Raw genomic sequence first — 17,617 nt, forward strand, 5'->3', positions numbered from 1 at the left:
TTGATTTCACTATTTCAAGTTTAATTCGACTTTTTAACTTCTCGTTGCTCATGTCACCCAAATGAACATTTGGGCCATGTCTAAATATCATTGACGTCCTCGAATAATAATTCCAATAGGAGAAAAAAATTAACGGATTCCTTACATTAATTATTGCTAATTTGCTACAGAACCAAACATTATAGAAAATAAATTGTGTTTGATTTCACAAATGTGTATATATTAACTAATTTGAACATAATCAATTTGATTTAATAAATATTCATTAACAAACAACTAAAGTTACACTATTAAACAATCACAAACTCTTATTTACAACTGCAAGTTACTACGGTTATAAGCAAGAATTACTGTTAACCAACACAATGCCTAAAAGACAACTGAAGATCATCGATAGTAAGGTTAGAACTAGCCTTAATAGCAAGCTCACACAAGTCATCAAGTGACAAAGGCTTTTGAGCATGAGACTTGGGCAATACAAAGTAAAGATGACCCGGCTTGAGCTCTTCGGGTTCGGGCACGTGTATCGGGCATTCATCGATAACCATGGAGTCTAACCTGCATAGGAAACTCTCCGGGTTGTGGAACAATATCTGATCCACACAAATAGGCGGGTTAAACTCGGTTACCTTTCCGTCCATGTTGATCACCTTGACCACTCGCGATACCGGCTTTTTACCCGGTTTTCGACTCGGTTTGTTGCGGGATTGTAGTAATCTGTTGTTTTGAGTTGATGCACATGTACCCATTGTACGTAGTTTAGCTAGTGAGAAAAGAGTAGTAGTTGTGTGGTTATATATGAAATGCAATAAATTAAATCATTTGAGAAATGTATTAAAACAGATTTGATCGAAGAAGAAAAGGAAGTGAATCAACGAAATCAATGAAATAGGTGTGGAATTGCGGTTAGTACCGTGTAATCCGTGCATGTAATTAATTGTCTGACCTCATGTAATACACAAAAAGTCAATTTCATACTGTTTTTTAAGACTCAAAATGTTTGGGCTTTGTATTTTTATTTCAAGTAGAAAGGAAGAAAGAAAATTATTTTGAGATAGAAGGAATATAATTTTCAAAATGTTGTTTTGATGGCGAATCTACAAATGTTAGTATTTACTCCTATAATCTCATTTTCATATTGGTCAACATATATAAAAGCATACAAATTAAGTTGGATTATATCGAAGAATGCAGGTTAAATTAATGGGAGTTTAACATAATTATAAAAATCGTTTTGAAGTAAAATCGTTGTGACAATGGAGCTAGGTTCGAGTTTTGCTTCAGGTCATTTGTCAATTATGACTTTGTTTGCATCCCTAATTGATAGCTACAATACATTGCAGCTTGATTTACCAAATCGATTTTTTGTAGCTACTTTGCTTTCCGGCTACAAACCGTGTCAATGATGAACTACATCATGTAGCTAGTACAGGCCCACATTATTTTCATCCAATGAGAAGATTTATTTTTTATTTTTTATACGGAAAATTCACGTGGTACCCTTGAACTTTGTCATTTTTCACGTGGTACCCAACTTTTTAAGTTTATGCACATGATATCCTTGAAATTTGATTTTCAAACACAACATGTCCTTTTTATCGTTTTTAAAATTTTCAATTGAACATAAATTATAGACCAGAAATCGGAATTGACTAATTTTTTTTTTGAAATTTATTAACTCTTCGAGATCTATAAATTGATAAAATGAAATTGGTCATTCGTAAATTTATGATCGAATATATGTTTGATTTGAGATTTTCGTTAAAAAAACCTATAAAATGTCAGTCGGCAATTTTTTTTTCTCAAATCGTAGATTATGACGAGATAATCATTTAACGAAAAAAAATTGGCCGATTCTGAATTCCGATCTAGGAGTTATGCGCAATTGAGTTTTTTTAGAACGACAAAAACGATATATTGTGCATGAAAATCAAACATGAAGGGTATAATGTACATAAACATAAAAGGTTGGGTACCATGTGCAAAATGGGAAAGTTTGAGGGTACCACGTGAATTTTCCGTTATTTATAAACCAAGTTATGTAGCTTGATAGAGCTATCAAGCTTATAAGCTGTATATATACAAATATTATACCTCAAATAGTAAGTTATATGCTTACTATTTTATTAATATTGAAAGCAGATTTTTCAAGAGACTATTGAAAATGCTTTAATATTCCGTATTTTTTTTTATTTTTTTTAGGGATTTATTAGTTCAAAATTGTATACCCTTCATCTAATATTTGTGAATATTGACATATCGTCACATCTTATCCTATTTCTTGTCAATTGATGAATTCATTCAATCCATAAAAAAATTTAGTATGGAGGAATCAACATATATATGTACATATAACATTACATATAGTAATCATAGCGATATTTGATCACATTTTTTTACAATAATCTAAAACCAAGAGATACTCAAACTTTAATCTTTTCGATTGTTCGAACTATAAGGAGTAGCACCTAGCAATTAGTTTACCATGTCTTTGACTACTACGTATTTGCGGTGATTTATTACTATGGATACGAAGATAGTTGAAACTTGAGATGAGGATGAGTCAGGATTTAAATTAGGGGGGAGGAGTGAAAAAATTCAACAAGGATAAACAAGTAATGGTATAAGGTAAACATGAAAAAAAAGAAAAAAAAAACTTTAACCAAACTATTGATTTTTCTTTTAGTTAACGGGAACGAGCGCCCTTATTACTAGCCCGCTAAATCCGCAATACTCACACAGTCACACCTAGATGGACTTGGAAGTTTAGAAAGATTTGAAAGTGCGTTGTGTTGTTTTTAAAAGTTGGGTCATAGGCTGTGGGCGTTATTGTTGTGGCTTGTCTTGTGGGACGAAGGGACAGTCACCAATGAATTAGGGTCCTTAATTGATACGATTACCTAATTGCTTGCATCACCTTTATCTGTCCACATGCTAACCAACTAACCAATGACGTTGCCATTCGCCAATATAACTAATTTCAACTTTTGAACCGGATTTTTCCATTTTTGAGTGGACACAACTAAATTGGACTAGCCCTACCATCTTACTCCATAAGTGTTAGCTAGATTCAATAAAGTTTTTCTAATGCTTAATAATTTAAAAAAAAAATAAAAAAAAAAAATGAGAGTTTAAGGCTAACTATTTGCCAACAACACATGTCCGATGTCCGAACGCAGTCATGCAGACCTCCTCGTACCTTGTGATGGAGGGACCTGAGTAATATATGGATTTAAGAGCATGTTTGACTTAACTTGTTGAAAATGAGTTTTTATTTTTTAAGCTTAATTTTCTAAAAGTATTTTTCAAAAACAGAAGTAACAAATTGTTGCTTTTATTTTTATCGGTAAAAAAATGATTTTTTTGGCTTTTGAGAAATTTTGCTTTAACTTTTAAATAATGATATATTTGGCTAAAAACACTTTTAAAAGCCAAACCAAACACACACTAAGGTGTTGTTTGGCCTAGTTTATGTGAAATAACTTTTACTTTCTAGAATGAGTTTTTTCATAAACTACTTTTTGAAAAAGTTGCGGTTGTTTGGCCTAACTTTTGTAAAAGTAGTTTCTTAACAAATTGATGTGTTTTACTACTAATCTTTTTTTTTTTTTTTTTAGTTTCCATAATCCTAGAGTTTTTGGGAGAAGTAGAAGCGAAGCATTAATTTGGTGCTTGTTTTTAGTAGCTTTTTATTAACTTCTGACTTTTCAAAAGTAGTTTTTTATCTCCCTAAATTATAGTGTTTGGCCCAACTTCTACTTTTACAATTAGAAAAGCACTTAGAAAGCTTGGCCAAACACCCCCTAAATTTGTGACCTTTTCATTGAAGTGGTTTTGAATGAGTCAAAGAGTAACATAACCAAAAACATTATCTGATAATCAATCTCACGATTGGTTTAATACGATAGTCGGTAACAGTTATTCATAGTATTATTACTTTTGATTGATTGACCACTCTTTTATCAAATAATTTACTTGTTTAATTCCCAAATGAGGAAATATTGACAATAAGTTTCATGGATAACGAATAAGTTTCATTGAAATGGAGAAGCATACAATCATATATGGAGCATTCTGAAAATTCCTCTTGTTTGTTATTGAGTAATTTAGCCGAACATTTATGAACGATCGTCCAAAAATTCGATCCAAATTCGATTCATTACCACTAAACATCGTCCATCGTCAATCTATTGAAGACTCACATCGTATATTCATACGTCTATGATTCCGGTGCTCATGAACACAAATTTTAGCCCAACTAATATCAATTTTAATCAAATTAATAAATTTCACTTAAGATCTGAAATGAATTCCGACTAATTATGTCATTAATGTGAAATAAATTGTAATCATCTCAACAATATTTTAACGAAGTCGAATCCGAGTCCTGATTTCCTATTCCATCTTGTGTTCATCATAAAAGGAAGGAGTCAGCAAGATTAAGATACTGAGACACCGGATATGACATGAAAGTGGGACAGAGGATCCGGACTCGTCGGATGCATTTTATCGAAAATCATCAAAGGAAAACATTGCGAAAGAGAAATAACTTTTCAATCAAGACAAATAACTTTTCAATTTCATCAAAAAATCCAACCAATCTAACAAAAAATATCAATCAAAACCAATAGATTTTGATCTGATTGATAAATATTTACAATTTCATCATATATACACTAATCAAATAAAAAAATCCCAAATAATTATTCAGGAATAACACTTAAATTAACCAAAAACATCCTCCTTCCATTATTCCCATTTACACTAACATCCCCTTTTCCCTTATTCATACTCTTCACAGTAGCGGAACCCACATCCGCTACCTTAGAACACGACTTCTCTCCCCCAAAAAATCCCGTCTTCCTTCTCCGCCGACACTTATTCTCACCAACGCCCGCCTGTAAAAGCGCCGCGTTGGCTTTAACAGCCAATGCGGCCATCTCCTCGGCCAAAAGAGGACGGCGGAGTTTACTTAAGGGTAAAGCAAAGTATAACTGCCCTAATTGAAGATTTTCCTGGTCTTTAACCGCGGTTAAAACTCCGTCAAACTCCATATCTTCGGAATTACAAATAAATGTATTAGGATGTGTAGATAATAAATAGGCTACGTTAACTGGGTACGTGAATTCTTCTAGTTTACCGTCTTCTGATATTAGTTTCGCTGTATACATCGAACTAGACGTACATGATGCGCATTGTCCCATTTCTTTTTTTCGTGTTTGGGTTTAATCGAGTCGGGTTTGGATCGAGTCGTGATGAGATGAGTTGTGTTTTGTGTTAGGATGGTGTGAGGAGGGGAGGAGGGTAGGGGGGGTATATATAGGAGAAGGAGGAGACAAGTGGACACAAGTGGGACAAAGAGAGGAAAGATGTGGGAAAAATGTAGAAAAGTGACAGGCTGGAAATTAGTTGACGCCAGGGTGTACGTTATCAATATTATTTGGTGTGAGAGAGATATACGGAGTATTGGACTCTATATACGGATGACTCAACCAATATCTTTTGGTACCTTAACCGTATACGAACTACCAAGGTACGGAGTATTGGACTGGACTCTATACGGAGAATTCAAAAGCAAGCGTAATCTTTGGTTTGAATAGAAGAGATTACGAATTAATAAATTACTCTGTATCAGTTAAGTGCTCTTAAACTGGTCGGGTAAAAATACGAGTTATTTTTAATTGTGAAGCGGTTTGTTTAAATACAAAAATATGATAATTATTTTTAATTGTGTTTTTAATTTTAAATGCTAAATTACTACCGAGTAATTTTGTACTCCCTCTATTCAACTTCATACTCTATATTTGTTTTTTTACGTTTGTCAACGCGTGTTTTATGCGGTAAATATCTTTAGTTACGTATTTGGAAAAATTATAAAATTTAGATATTAGATATTTTTATTGTACTCTTAAAGACGAATCAAATAAGATCTCATATGAATATATTTACTTATGTATCGAGAGAAAATTGAAATTAAATGTTCGTTTGTGAATAGTATGTAAAATAGAAACATGTAGTGTAGAGTTGAACGGAGGGAGTAATTATTATTTAAGTATAATTTGTAAATTTTAAAAGCAATATTTAATGATCTTTTATTGTTTATTTTGAGTTTTCAAGTCGAGTTTGTTAAGTTGAGTTTCGACTCTAAATTAACAGGTTATTATTACAGAGTTGGATCAATTGGATCGCGAGTTAAAAATTTGTATAGGTCTTGATCCTGCAAAATGGTTTCATTCAGTTTTTGACAGGTCCAGCCATAGTAATACTAGAACGTCGGGCAAAGAAGTGCAAATAACATTGGAGTATTCATTTACTACGAACTCTTTATTCCATTTTCGTATGTTGTTTTGTACCGTTCTTGTATTATCTTTTTCTTTTGACACATTATTTCTAATTGTATTCGAAAATGGCCCGGCCAAAATAAATAGATGAGGACAAAATTGAACAATTCCGACTTTTTAGATTGAAAAAGCCGTGTATACAAAATGGTAGTAGAAAAATCAAATACTTAGAACAACAGACGATTCTTACTTATATGTTACGTCGATATCAAACTACTTTGTCTTACAATTGGGGTACTTTCTTATCTGAATAGTTGCATTCCACATCATTCACACGTTAGTTTACCGTTTCATGCGTAGAACAGTACAACTACACAAACTAGACTAATTTATTACGACCATACTCCATACACACTAGGGATGTCAACTTCACCCGCACCCGATCAAAAACCGATCCATCCGATTTTAAAAGACGGATGAAAACCCGATTTAAATGGATGACGGATGGATGACGGATGGAACGGATGACGGATGACGGATGGGTTGGATGATGAAATTTCACCCGCCATCCATCCATCACCCGATTTAATTACTTTTAATTTAATTTTTTTTAACATATAATACATTATTAAGATACAAAATATTCAAATTTTCAAAATTTTCTACTCTCAAATATATATTTTGTGAAACTACCCATTAGAAAGTTAAACTAAAATAATTATCTAACATTTTTTTTTGTATAAAATAAAAAATCGTCACTTTTTGTAACTTGAAACCTATAAATACACAACATCCATTTATCACCCGATCCACCCGTTTCATCCATGGATGATGGATGGATGGATGGCGGATGATAGGTTTCACGGATGACGGACGGGTTGGATGAGATTTTAAAAAGACGGATGGATGACGGATGAGGCTCCACCCGATCCGAACCCGATCCATTGACATCCCTAATACACACCATGGATTGGATATGAATGCATGACCGTCTCAACAAACGGTAACATTTGGGCTAGTTCTTCACTACCCTAAGCAAATCCCATGTCGTGTATGCATGATATGGGATAACGTACGCTATCACAGCCGTTCTTGACTAGGTCTATAAACTATAGCTTATATAGGTGTATGAAATGCTTTTCCATATATGTAGGATAACGTATATTGGTAGAGATATGAAGGAATACGTATCAACAAGGCTTATAAAAAATGCAAAACTAAAAGACAAGTAGACGGCCAAAAGTAAGTGAGTAGTAGTATTTTATAGCCGTTAATTTATAATTAATTAATGATAAACGATATATTTGTCAACTCATCAAAAAAATTATACTACCTCCATAGCAGATCAATGGTAAAATTGACCGTTTTGCCATTATTCATGGTCGTAGAGAATCTTCGATATTATTCTTAATCTATAAGACAAAATATAGTCATGTGAGATCTTTTTTAATTTATCGTCATGAATGCTATAAGAATATCAAATTTTTATAATTTTTAATAATTCGTAACAAAATATATTTACGTTGCAAAACGTATCTCGACAAGGACAAGTGTGAAAAATTCAATGTTACCATTGGTGTGGTATGGAGGGAGTAGTTCGAATGTGTAATTAAAAGAAAATAGAGTTAGTTATCATACGAGATTAGATATTCCTCAAAAAGTTTGTACTAGTTCGTAAACCTTGTAAATTGTAATACAGAGTATTATTTTCTTTCTTTTTTAAATACGATTGTTTATATTAGAACATTTGACAAATCCTAAGGGAGTCATCGTATATCAGATTTTATTCTCGTTATTTTTCATATTTTTGTGTAGTTATTTTCCAGCACTTGAATCTTAGCTTACTGATTGAGTATTTAAATATACAGACGAAATTAATACTTTAAACCTTAACCTTTTACCCCGCTTGCTCTAAGATCTGTCTTTGTAAGCCACCCAATAGACAATTTGGATTACATATGGTATTATTTAAACCCCTATGGTAAGTTTTGATAAGGTTGGATTAGGATGACAAGGTGTGGCACCATAAATGCAGCTAATATATGCAGAAATTGCAGAGGAAAATAGCATTTGCCGTAAGGAACGTCGTGAGACACGGAGCATATTGCTTCAGAAAACGTAGTGTTATTAGTGTAACACCAAGTTGCATATGCATAATGCATGTAGTGTTGGGTCCAATTTTGGGTTTTACAATTACAAGCTGTTTTCTTGTACTTTGGTGCTCAGTTTCCCGACATTTCAGATACATATCTACTCTGGCATATCTTGTCTTTCTACTCCATGTGTTATGTTTATGTTCCTCTTGTTATTAATTACCGTAAGTCTTGCTATAGACGGATATATCCGTCTATAGTAAGAGACGGGTTAAATATCCTTAAATTGGTGGTATTTTTGGGCCCCATCACGCAAGTTATTGTTTGTCTTATGCGTAATGTAGTATGTTACTTGGTCCGTCTTTAGTTATAGACGGATAGTTACCGTCTTTAATGAGATTATAAGCCTGTGACTTCTCGCACTTGCCTTACCCACTTGTCTCTTTGTCTCACGTCACAAGCTTGTAACGAATTTTGTCCATCACAAATGAAGATTTGTGTTATGCAAATTAATTAATTTTTAAATATTAATCCTCACATATGTATGCGGTCTGTATTTATAGCACAATTCTTATTCAATATGAACATATTGATTTTAGATAAGAAACAAATCAACAATATCTCATTTAATACACACAAATTCTCATTTGTGATGCGTCACAAGTTTCTGACGTCTTATAACCGGTATTATCACCGATAGTAGAGCCAACCTTATGGGTGTGCAACCTGTGCTTCGGAACAAGACCCAAATTTCAGGAGGCTCAATCTAATCTGTTGTGTTTTTATGTAAATATATACTCCGTACTATATACTAACACAGTTATTATTAAGCATGAAAAATTATTCCTGGTATTAGGGCGTATCTCTTATAACGGTGATCAAAATTCGATAGTATTTGAACCCGTCTTAAAAATAAGAGAATAATTACTTGGATTGTTTATTATTAGGAATTTCGAAATAGTAGTTAGTATCAAAGACAATAAACTATGGACTAAAACCATAGAAGGGTATAGAAGGTGGGATACAACTTTTTAATCAAGTCACAATTAAGTCAAACCTCAAATGATAAAAGATCTTACCTTTTTGTTATAGGAAGGTTCATGAAAGCGACAAGACAATGACATTTTCATGTGAAACTCATATTCGCTATTTGTCAATTTGATTGAGCTTTATTAAAGTTTTATGATATGATTGTGACTATGATATTTAATTTTAAAAGTAGTTATCCATCTCATAGTAGAGTAGGTCTTGCTTAAGACGGGTCGAATCTTAAAACGGGTAGTTACACTCACAAAATGAATATGGGGGACAAGGTGGGGACACCCCCATGTGCCTCCCACTATCCTCTATTTGGGCATTTTGTCTCACAAAATGGTATCCGTCTACAACTTAAGACGGATAGTGTCCGTCTTAAGTAAGAATTTGTGCTCATAGTAAATGATATTTATACAAGTTACAACAAAAATAGAACCAAACCTATAAAAGGTAATCAAAAATATCTAAATTAGTAATAGATCGAATCTCTAATATGAGCGATTTGAATAATATTCGTGAGTCAACTCAATCCGACTCGAGCTAAAATTGTATCGAATTTGATACGCTGGAAAGCTATTCATAATACATTTAAAACGTTAATAACAGAATTGATCGATTGAACTAAAAGTTATCTTATAAAAACATTGCCACATAGGACCGTTCTAGTAAATTTTTAATTTATTAATAATATATTTTGAGTTACTACATCCAAATTGAAAAATATAAGAAAAATAAGCCTAATCTTCATGTTTTATCTCATCAAAATTATGACTCAAAATTCATCTTATTCCATATTAAACTAACTCATATATTAACTTCTTTATTTATTAATGATACTACTAAACCTGATCAAAATCGAACTGAAACTAGAATATAATCGAACCGATGTAACCTGATCCGAAACCAAACCGAATATCTGGTTTACCTAGTCTAGTTACATCTCATTTTTGTCTTACAAAAATCTGAAATATATCTAATCCGGAAATAAGCTAAATACATTTATACCAACTATTTTTCTTATCATTAAATAAGCACATATTCTAGTATGACTTTTTAAGTCCATATAGATCCTACTTTTGATTTCTTAACAAACTTCTTTTGGTAAATGTAGCCTAAGTAGGTGGACAATCAAGTGAGATTAGGTTCTGCCCACTGTTTTGGCAACAAATTTTGATGTTTTCTGCTTGTTGATGACGATTCACCAATCACGACATCTTCTAAGTTACTGTGTTATAGAAAAATCAAGAATGTTTCTGTTGAATGCATGTTTTTAGAATTGATCAATCATGTTTAAGCATAATTACCAACTAATTAACAACAAAGTACCAACAACAAACACAACACATTTTAAAAAAGAACGGCATAGTAACACTATGTCGAATGATTGATCAAATTGACCTTTTCAATCTAGTTCTTCACAGCTTCCGTTACCTAACCCAGTACTGTATTCAATTAATACGCCGTATCTTTTAATTTTCAATCGTGACACATGATTCAAGAAAAATAATACTCTATAGATGGTTAGGAGAACGAAAAAAAAAAAGGTAAAAGGACATATCGAACAAATAAACAAATGGGAAGATAATGCTAGACTAAACACGAAAATTAACCAACTTTCATACGTTAAAAACGGTTTTTCTAACGTGTGTCCTAAAAGAGTAAGAGCACATGATAAGAAGCCATATAAGTCAATATTATCATTCTATTTTTCATGATTGAATCTTAAATATATTTCCCTAAGGGCTTCTTATCGTGTGCCCTTTAAGGCGCATATTAGAAAAACAGTTCATAAAATGGTCACATAAAAACTTTTTATAAGACATCATCACAGTACTAGTGACAGTGGTGAGTCTGGTGACTGGTGAGTGGTGATGACTGGTGAGCCTTTGGTTCAGATCAGTCAAAGCTCCACTAAGCACGACACTAGCCCAACTTAAGCCTTGGCTTAACTTAGCCATAAGACGGGCCAAACCAGGCTCAACAGTGAACAGTAGTCGGTCCAACAAATATCTGTGGATAATAAAAGCAGTGAACTGCGCCAGAAACGGGCGACAAAGGAGTATTTCAGATTCAAGATATAGGGTCGGCTAGGCGGCTAGGCATACATCATAAGATTATACTTCTAGAAGAATAAGCTTAAAACCATCAGATTCTAAAATGTCTAGAAATGCTATAGAAATAAGTTGTTACGTGAGAAGATGCTCAAGTGTCGCCCTTTCCATCAAGAGCAGGTCTTTTAGTGGAGCTTGATTCTGGACCAACCGAGCTTAAAACCACCCGCTTTACACCCCGGCCCACCACGCCAAGATCTGTGATTTCTGGGTTTCCGTTAGTGTGAGCAGTGGGGACAGTGGGTGAATCATGATCTCCATTGTTAGGAATGAGACCCATACTCGAAGAACTCGCTGCTAATGGAGCTGCAGCCTGCTCCTTAGACCGTGCTTTGGCAGCCATCATTTCAAAAATATCAGACAGGATGGATGATGGGTTGGTCACCTGTTGTTGAAGATCTTCAAGCTGGCAACAGTTGGATCATACAACATTAGCCTAGAACCTCACAAAGGCATACAAGAATCTGAGCGTTGTTGGAGTACAGGTCAAAAGTTCACCAACGAGCAAAATAATCCAAACCCAACCCTTATAGTTATAGCCATTCACTTTGATTCACTACATTTGCTTTTGGAACAAATTTTTCTGAGATTAAAAATACACGAGAAAAGCATAAGACTAACACCCAAAACAAAGTCTCTACTGGTTATTTTCCCCCCACAAGCTCGCTTTGATCGAGGGTAGTTGTTATGAGGACAATGTAGCTCAAAACAAAGGAGAATATGAGGAAAATGATGAGTACCACAGATACAGGAAACAGCAATAGCCAGTCATGTAACGACACACATAAAAGAGAAAGATTGGTTGTATGGGGAAGAAAAAGTGAGAGGAACTAGAAGTAACTTGCCTTCTTCTCCAGGTCACCCAAAAGGCTTGTCAGTGTTTCAATCTCCGCTTGTGTGCTAGCAACTATATCATCAGGCTGAGATGCAACTGCAGAATGACAACCAACTTGAGTTGTTTCAGAAGCAGCTGACCCTGGCATAGAGGCCGGCGTAGTCTTTATTACATCCATCAAGCGGTGCACCCTCGACTTGCAAGCAGATACAGCCTTCTGGCAGTATGGAATAGCTTCTTCAGTCTTTAAACCAATTTCTAGACATAGACAAATACGGAAGTTTCTGATGTCTACAGTTAAGGTTACAAATCAACAAAACCATGAGGAACTTGTAACATTTCAAAATCCATCCCTGACAGCTCAGGGCCAGGTATTGCATCAAGCAAACTAAACAATTCAACGTCTGACATTGCTTAAAAGGATACAATTCAGCAATACGGCGACTATCTGATTCAACCAAGTGCTCCAAAATGCCAAGTGCTTTCTGATAATCGCTTAGAGATGTTTCAATATCCTCTGCATACGTAACCAAAATGCCATACATGATTAGAAACTTGAAAATAAGACGGCCATGGCAGATTGGCATCTAGCAGTCCGTAAAAAGACAGAATTATTAGATACAAGGAGCAATATGTCAGTACCTCTTTCAAGCGAGACTTCTGCTAAAGCTGACAATATGTCGACCATTTCCATCGTTTCCTCAGAGTGCTTTCCCAAAATTGCCCTTGCCAGATCAAGCATTTTCCAAGCAAGATCTAAGTCAGACTCATCCTCCTCTTCTTCTTCCGTGTCACTCTCATCATCTTCATCTTTCTTTGATTTACCGAGAACTATTTCAGGATGAAAATAAGACGTTAACTTTCTTAGCAAAGAGTCTAATAGCATATATATGGTATTTGAATAGACAAAAAGACTTGTGATTTCCTTATTTCGTAATTTTAAAAAAATGACCAGATCAAAGGCATTCCCTACAGGCTACAGTCCTACACAAAGTAAGCGAACGACGCTCCTAACTAATATCAAAGAACTTTCGCTGTTTAACCACATCAATTCAACTCTACCCTGTTAAGCACACATTTGCAGGTGACAGTTTGAGGGGTTTCAGAGACAAAGTACATTATTATACACCAGTAGTTAGCCCATATCCAGCTGCAAACCCAAAGTAACCATAGCTTTTATACAGATCTAAAACATGTCAGTGAATTACCATCCTCTGTGCCTTGCTGTTGACTTGAACTTGCATCAACATTATTAGTTACAGAAGCTATGGGTGATGTGCAGTCAACATTGTTTTTTACAGATTCAGTTTTAACAGAACCCTGTTGAGACTCGGCATCCTTCTTTGGCATAGCTCCAAAAGGGTCAGCCTCCTCTTGTGCTTTGTACAATAATGCCACACCAAATTTGTAATATGAATTCACACATTCAGGTGCAAGTTCTCCATAATGAGCAACCCTGAAAATTGACAGTCGTAAAATCCCATCAAACAGCCAGCATATATAACAGCGAAACTCTACATACTTTATCTCGCACAGAATTTGTTCTACAGTAAATTTAGTCCAAGCAACGAGTAACAAACATTCGCCATGCTAACTGCCAGAAGCTTGGTACTCGAAAATAAATCCAAGTAAACCATATTCAGACAATAATACTAATATGTGATCACAAAAGACCTCGTATTGTAAATACTAGTTAGTAGTAGTCTAGTATTTTATTTGTATCGGAAAAACGGAAAAGACCAAAAACATGTTGGCAGTGGATATTTTGGTAAGTTAGCCGTGTACTGACTTTGGTGCCCATTAGTGAATCAAAGTGGGCCTTTTGGTTTTAGTCATTTAATTGACTAATTGTTGGCCTTTTGTGATAAGTCCAAGAGTAAGGTGCACATGTGTTTTCTAGTGTACAAGAGGGACTTTCGGATAAAAGGCAGAGAGCATAGACAGAGGGCAAATCATACGAGGGTACACAATTGGTGAGAGCAAATAGAGTGTTCAACAACCATAAAAAGAGTAAGAGAGAGTTAGGTTTGAGTGAGTGAGTGACAAATACAAGAGGTGATTTGGTCCGATCTACTCGAAATCGATCTAGCTCAAGGGTGGTTCAAGCTTCATCAACACTCCTCCGGTGACGGTGTACCGGTCATCTCCAATAGGTATTGTGGTAGATCTTTGGGGTGGTTGGAGTACTAAATTGACAAGGGTAGTTTCAATTTAGTATTATATCTCCATTGATTATATACTTACTGTTGAGCTTGTGAGGTGGTGGTTGTTGTAACCTTGAACAAATTAATCTCTTATTAGTGGATCGATTTGCCGAGAGGCCGTGGTTTTTCCCCTTATTTGGAAGGGGTTTCCCACGTAAATTGTGGTGTCGATTGTTCTAGTTTCTTGCACTTTACTTACTTTGTAGGTGTCCCCCTAATAGTTTGTGGTTGTGTGTGTAAGACGGTCTCCCTACTGTTGTTTGTTTGTTGTAGTGACCCGCTTCCGCCGCCAGTAGAGAAAACCCCAACACCCAATAGACATTTTAGAACAATTGTATATCATACAACGGTCTTACGCGAACACAAAAACCGTCTTCACCATGATTGCTTTTATAACTCAGATAAAATCAATAAAACGGCATCGTTTTAAAATTTCAGCTCTACATTTCACTTACAATGCAAATTGTTGTCAAACCACATTAAATCCTACCAAAACCCTAATTTTCAAATCCCCGCAATAAAATCGAATTAACCTTCACTAATATAACATTAAAAGTTAATTAAACAATAAACTTAATGATTCAAACATAAATCAAAAGCTACTGTATGATAAACCCTAACCTGATTTCAAGGGCACGGCTGAAGAGATCAGATGCTTCTGAATAGTCACCATCTTTGAGAGCGGCATTGCCTTTCTCCATCAAATCCGCGGAAAACTCGAGAGAATTCTCGCCATCGGCTGCGACAATTCCAGAAGTTTCGGAGATTTTGCCGGAAATTTCTGAAATCAGCGGTGTAATTGATTCGATTGCGCCATTATTTGTTGTTTCCGACTGTTGGACGATATTAGGGTTTGTCTGGGCTTCCGCCATTGATGGACTGACGTTTCAGGCTTTGAGCTTCGTAATTAGGTGGAGAGTAGGAAGTGAGAGACTGAGAGGAGCTTTTTTTTTTTTTTTTTTTTCTTCCTTTCTTTAGTTTGGTTTACTCTTTTAAAATGATTTTGCAATGCGCGCGGGCGCGATTTTTTTCCCGCCCAAATAACCATGACTAACTATGGATATTTTCAAACGGGTTACCAACTAATCCCTTCATTTAATTTCAAAGACACCATTTCTCTTCTACACGTTTGGCAACACATATATTGCAACATAAATATTTTCAATTTTATATTGTAAGAAAATATAAAACTTTGATATTCTTATTTTACTTATAAAGGCGAATCAAACACAATTTCATATGATTTTTTTTTATTTATATATAAATCAGACTTTTGAAAATTACCTCCATTTAGGAATAGTGTCAGAAAATAAAATGGTGTGTTTGGTTTTAAATAGAAGCAGTAATAAGGATTATCTATAGATTCGGATATTTTCACGGTCTTATACATGTTTATTATAAAACGGGTTCTCTTATCAACTACTTTTACCAAATGATAAGAATTACGAATTATCTATAGATAAATTCGTTTTATACTACTGTATACGTTGTGCAAAACCGCTTTATATATAACTAACTGGATATTCTATATCATAAGAGTATTAGAGCATTAGCAATGAAGGGTTTTTTTCATTGGGGTTGTCAAAACAAACTTCTAAAATAAAGTTTGTTCCATTGCAAACAAAAGTTTGTTCTTAAATTAACAAACTTGTTCAAAACCAAATTCTTTAAAAAAAAAAGAGAAAAAATTGTGAGACTCAATGAAAAATTAACCAATAATTATATTACCTAATTAGTTATGAAATAAAGAAAAACTTTATTTAAAGTTTTTTTCCATTGTGACAAAAAAATTGAGATTATTGAGATTGTCAAAATATGACATAGTAAAGAAAGAACTTTATATAAAGTTTTTTGATAAAATTCAACAACACAAATGATAAATAGATGAATAATTGTTATATATTCTTATTCCAAAGTGTTGATGTTTACACATATTTATAGAATACAAATATGACAAACTGAACAGTTGTATCTCTTCCATACGAAGAGTTGCAATGCTTCAATCCTGCCTTTTCACTTTTACGGTCTGATTATGGCTTCCCTTCATGATTTGGCTCCAATACCCCCCTCAAGTTGGAGCATGTAGATCACAAATGCCCAACTTGTGGAGAAGGAATTCAAACTGTATTTTGCCAAGAGCTTTGGTAAAAATGTCAGCTAATTGTGTCTTGGTGGGTATGTAAGAAAGTTTGAGAGGCCAAGAAGTGTGTGGCATCACGAACGAAATGGCAGTCAGCTTCAATATGTTTCGTTCGTTCGTGAAATACCGGATTTTGAGCGATGTGTATGGCCGATTGATTATCACAATGAAGCAGGATGCCATGAGGATGTTGAATGCCCAAATCACCAAGAAGTTGTTTTAACCATTTTAGTTCGCATGTAACTGCTGCCATGGAGCGGTACTCTGCTTCTGTTGATGAGCGAGAGACCGTGGGTTGCTTACGGGTGCGCCAAGACACCGGTGAGTTGCCAAGAAAAATTATCCAACCGGTCAGAGAACGCCTTGTACGAGGGCAACTTGCCCAATCAGAGTCACACCAACCTTCCAATTGCAAAGGGCCATCGGAACGAAGTAGAATTCCTTGTCCCGGATTGCGCTTCAAATATTTTACAACCCGCAATGCTGCCTCCCAATGTTCAGTTCGGGGTTCATGAAGAAATTGAGATAAGATATGTACACTATAAGCAAGATCCGGTCTTGTGACGGATAAGTAAAGCAAACGTCCAATTAGGCGTCTGTATGATTCAGCACTTTGGAGAAGTTCTCCTTTAGCAAGTCCTAAGTTGTGATTTTGTTCCATAGAGAAGTTGCTTGGTTTAGCACCTGATAGTCCTGTTTCCTCAATAATTTCTAGGGCATATTTTCTTTGACACAAATATATGCCCTCCTTACTTCTTGCAATTTCGAGACCCAAAAAATATTTTAGACGTCCCAAATCCTTCATCTTAAAGCAATCTCCCAAATAAGCTTTAAAAATTTGAAGTGCCACCGTATTATTTCCTGCAATGATCAAGTCATCCACATAAACTAATACATTAAGGTGAATCTCGCCTTTTC

At 34.8% G+C, this 17,617-nt stretch overlaps 2 protein-coding genes across 2 annotated transcripts; both read right to left on the minus strand.

The window, feature by feature from the left end:
* Nucleotides 1-4,703: 4,703 nt before the first annotated feature.
* Nucleotides 4,704-5,204, minus strand: LOC141641779 (uncharacterized). Its single transcript, XM_074450428.1, has one exon. The coding sequence runs from the start codon at nt 5,202-5,204 to the stop codon at nt 4,704-4,706; it is 501 nt and encodes a 166-aa protein (XP_074306529.1).
* A 6,196-nt stretch (nt 5,205-11,400) lies between these two features.
* Nucleotides 11,401-15,570, minus strand: LOC141643736 (uncharacterized). The gene is made up of 6 exons (XM_074453026.1): nt 15,181-15,570; nt 13,564-13,811; nt 12,998-13,186; nt 12,782-12,872; nt 12,366-12,639; nt 11,401-11,926 (listed from the first exon to the last, which is right to left on the minus strand). The coding sequence occupies exons 1-6, from the start codon at nt 15,429-15,431 to the stop codon at nt 11,612-11,614; spliced, it is 1,368 nt and encodes a 455-aa protein (XP_074309127.1). The 5' UTR covers nt 15,432-15,570; the 3' UTR covers nt 11,401-11,611.
* Between the last annotated feature and the right edge of the window lie 2,047 nt (nt 15,571-17,617).

Source organism: Silene latifolia, chromosome 2 (genome assembly GCF_048544455.1).
Source record: "Silene latifolia isolate original U9 population chromosome 2, ASM4854445v1, whole genome shotgun sequence".
Classification (NCBI taxonomy): domain Eukaryota; kingdom Viridiplantae; phylum Streptophyta; class Magnoliopsida; order Caryophyllales; family Caryophyllaceae; genus Silene; species Silene latifolia.

Excerpts from the sequence above, each read along its gene's own strand:
- LOC141641779 (XM_074450428.1), bottom strand. The coding sequence starts at position 5,204 with ATGGGACAATGCGCATCATGTACGTCTAGTTCGATGTATACAGCGAAA.
- LOC141643736 (XM_074453026.1), bottom strand. The coding sequence starts at position 15,431 with ATGGCGGAAGCCCAGACAAACCCTAATATCGTCCAACAGTCGGAAACA. Across the intron at positions 13,812-15,180 it reads AGCCGTGCCCTTGAAATCAG|GGTTGCTCATTATGGAGAAC; the intron begins GTTAGGGTTTAT and ends GTCAATTTTCAG. Across the intron at positions 12,873-12,997 it reads AGAAGTCTCGCTTGAAAGAG|AGGATATTGAAACATCTCTA; the intron begins GTACTGACATAT and ends TTACGTATGCAG.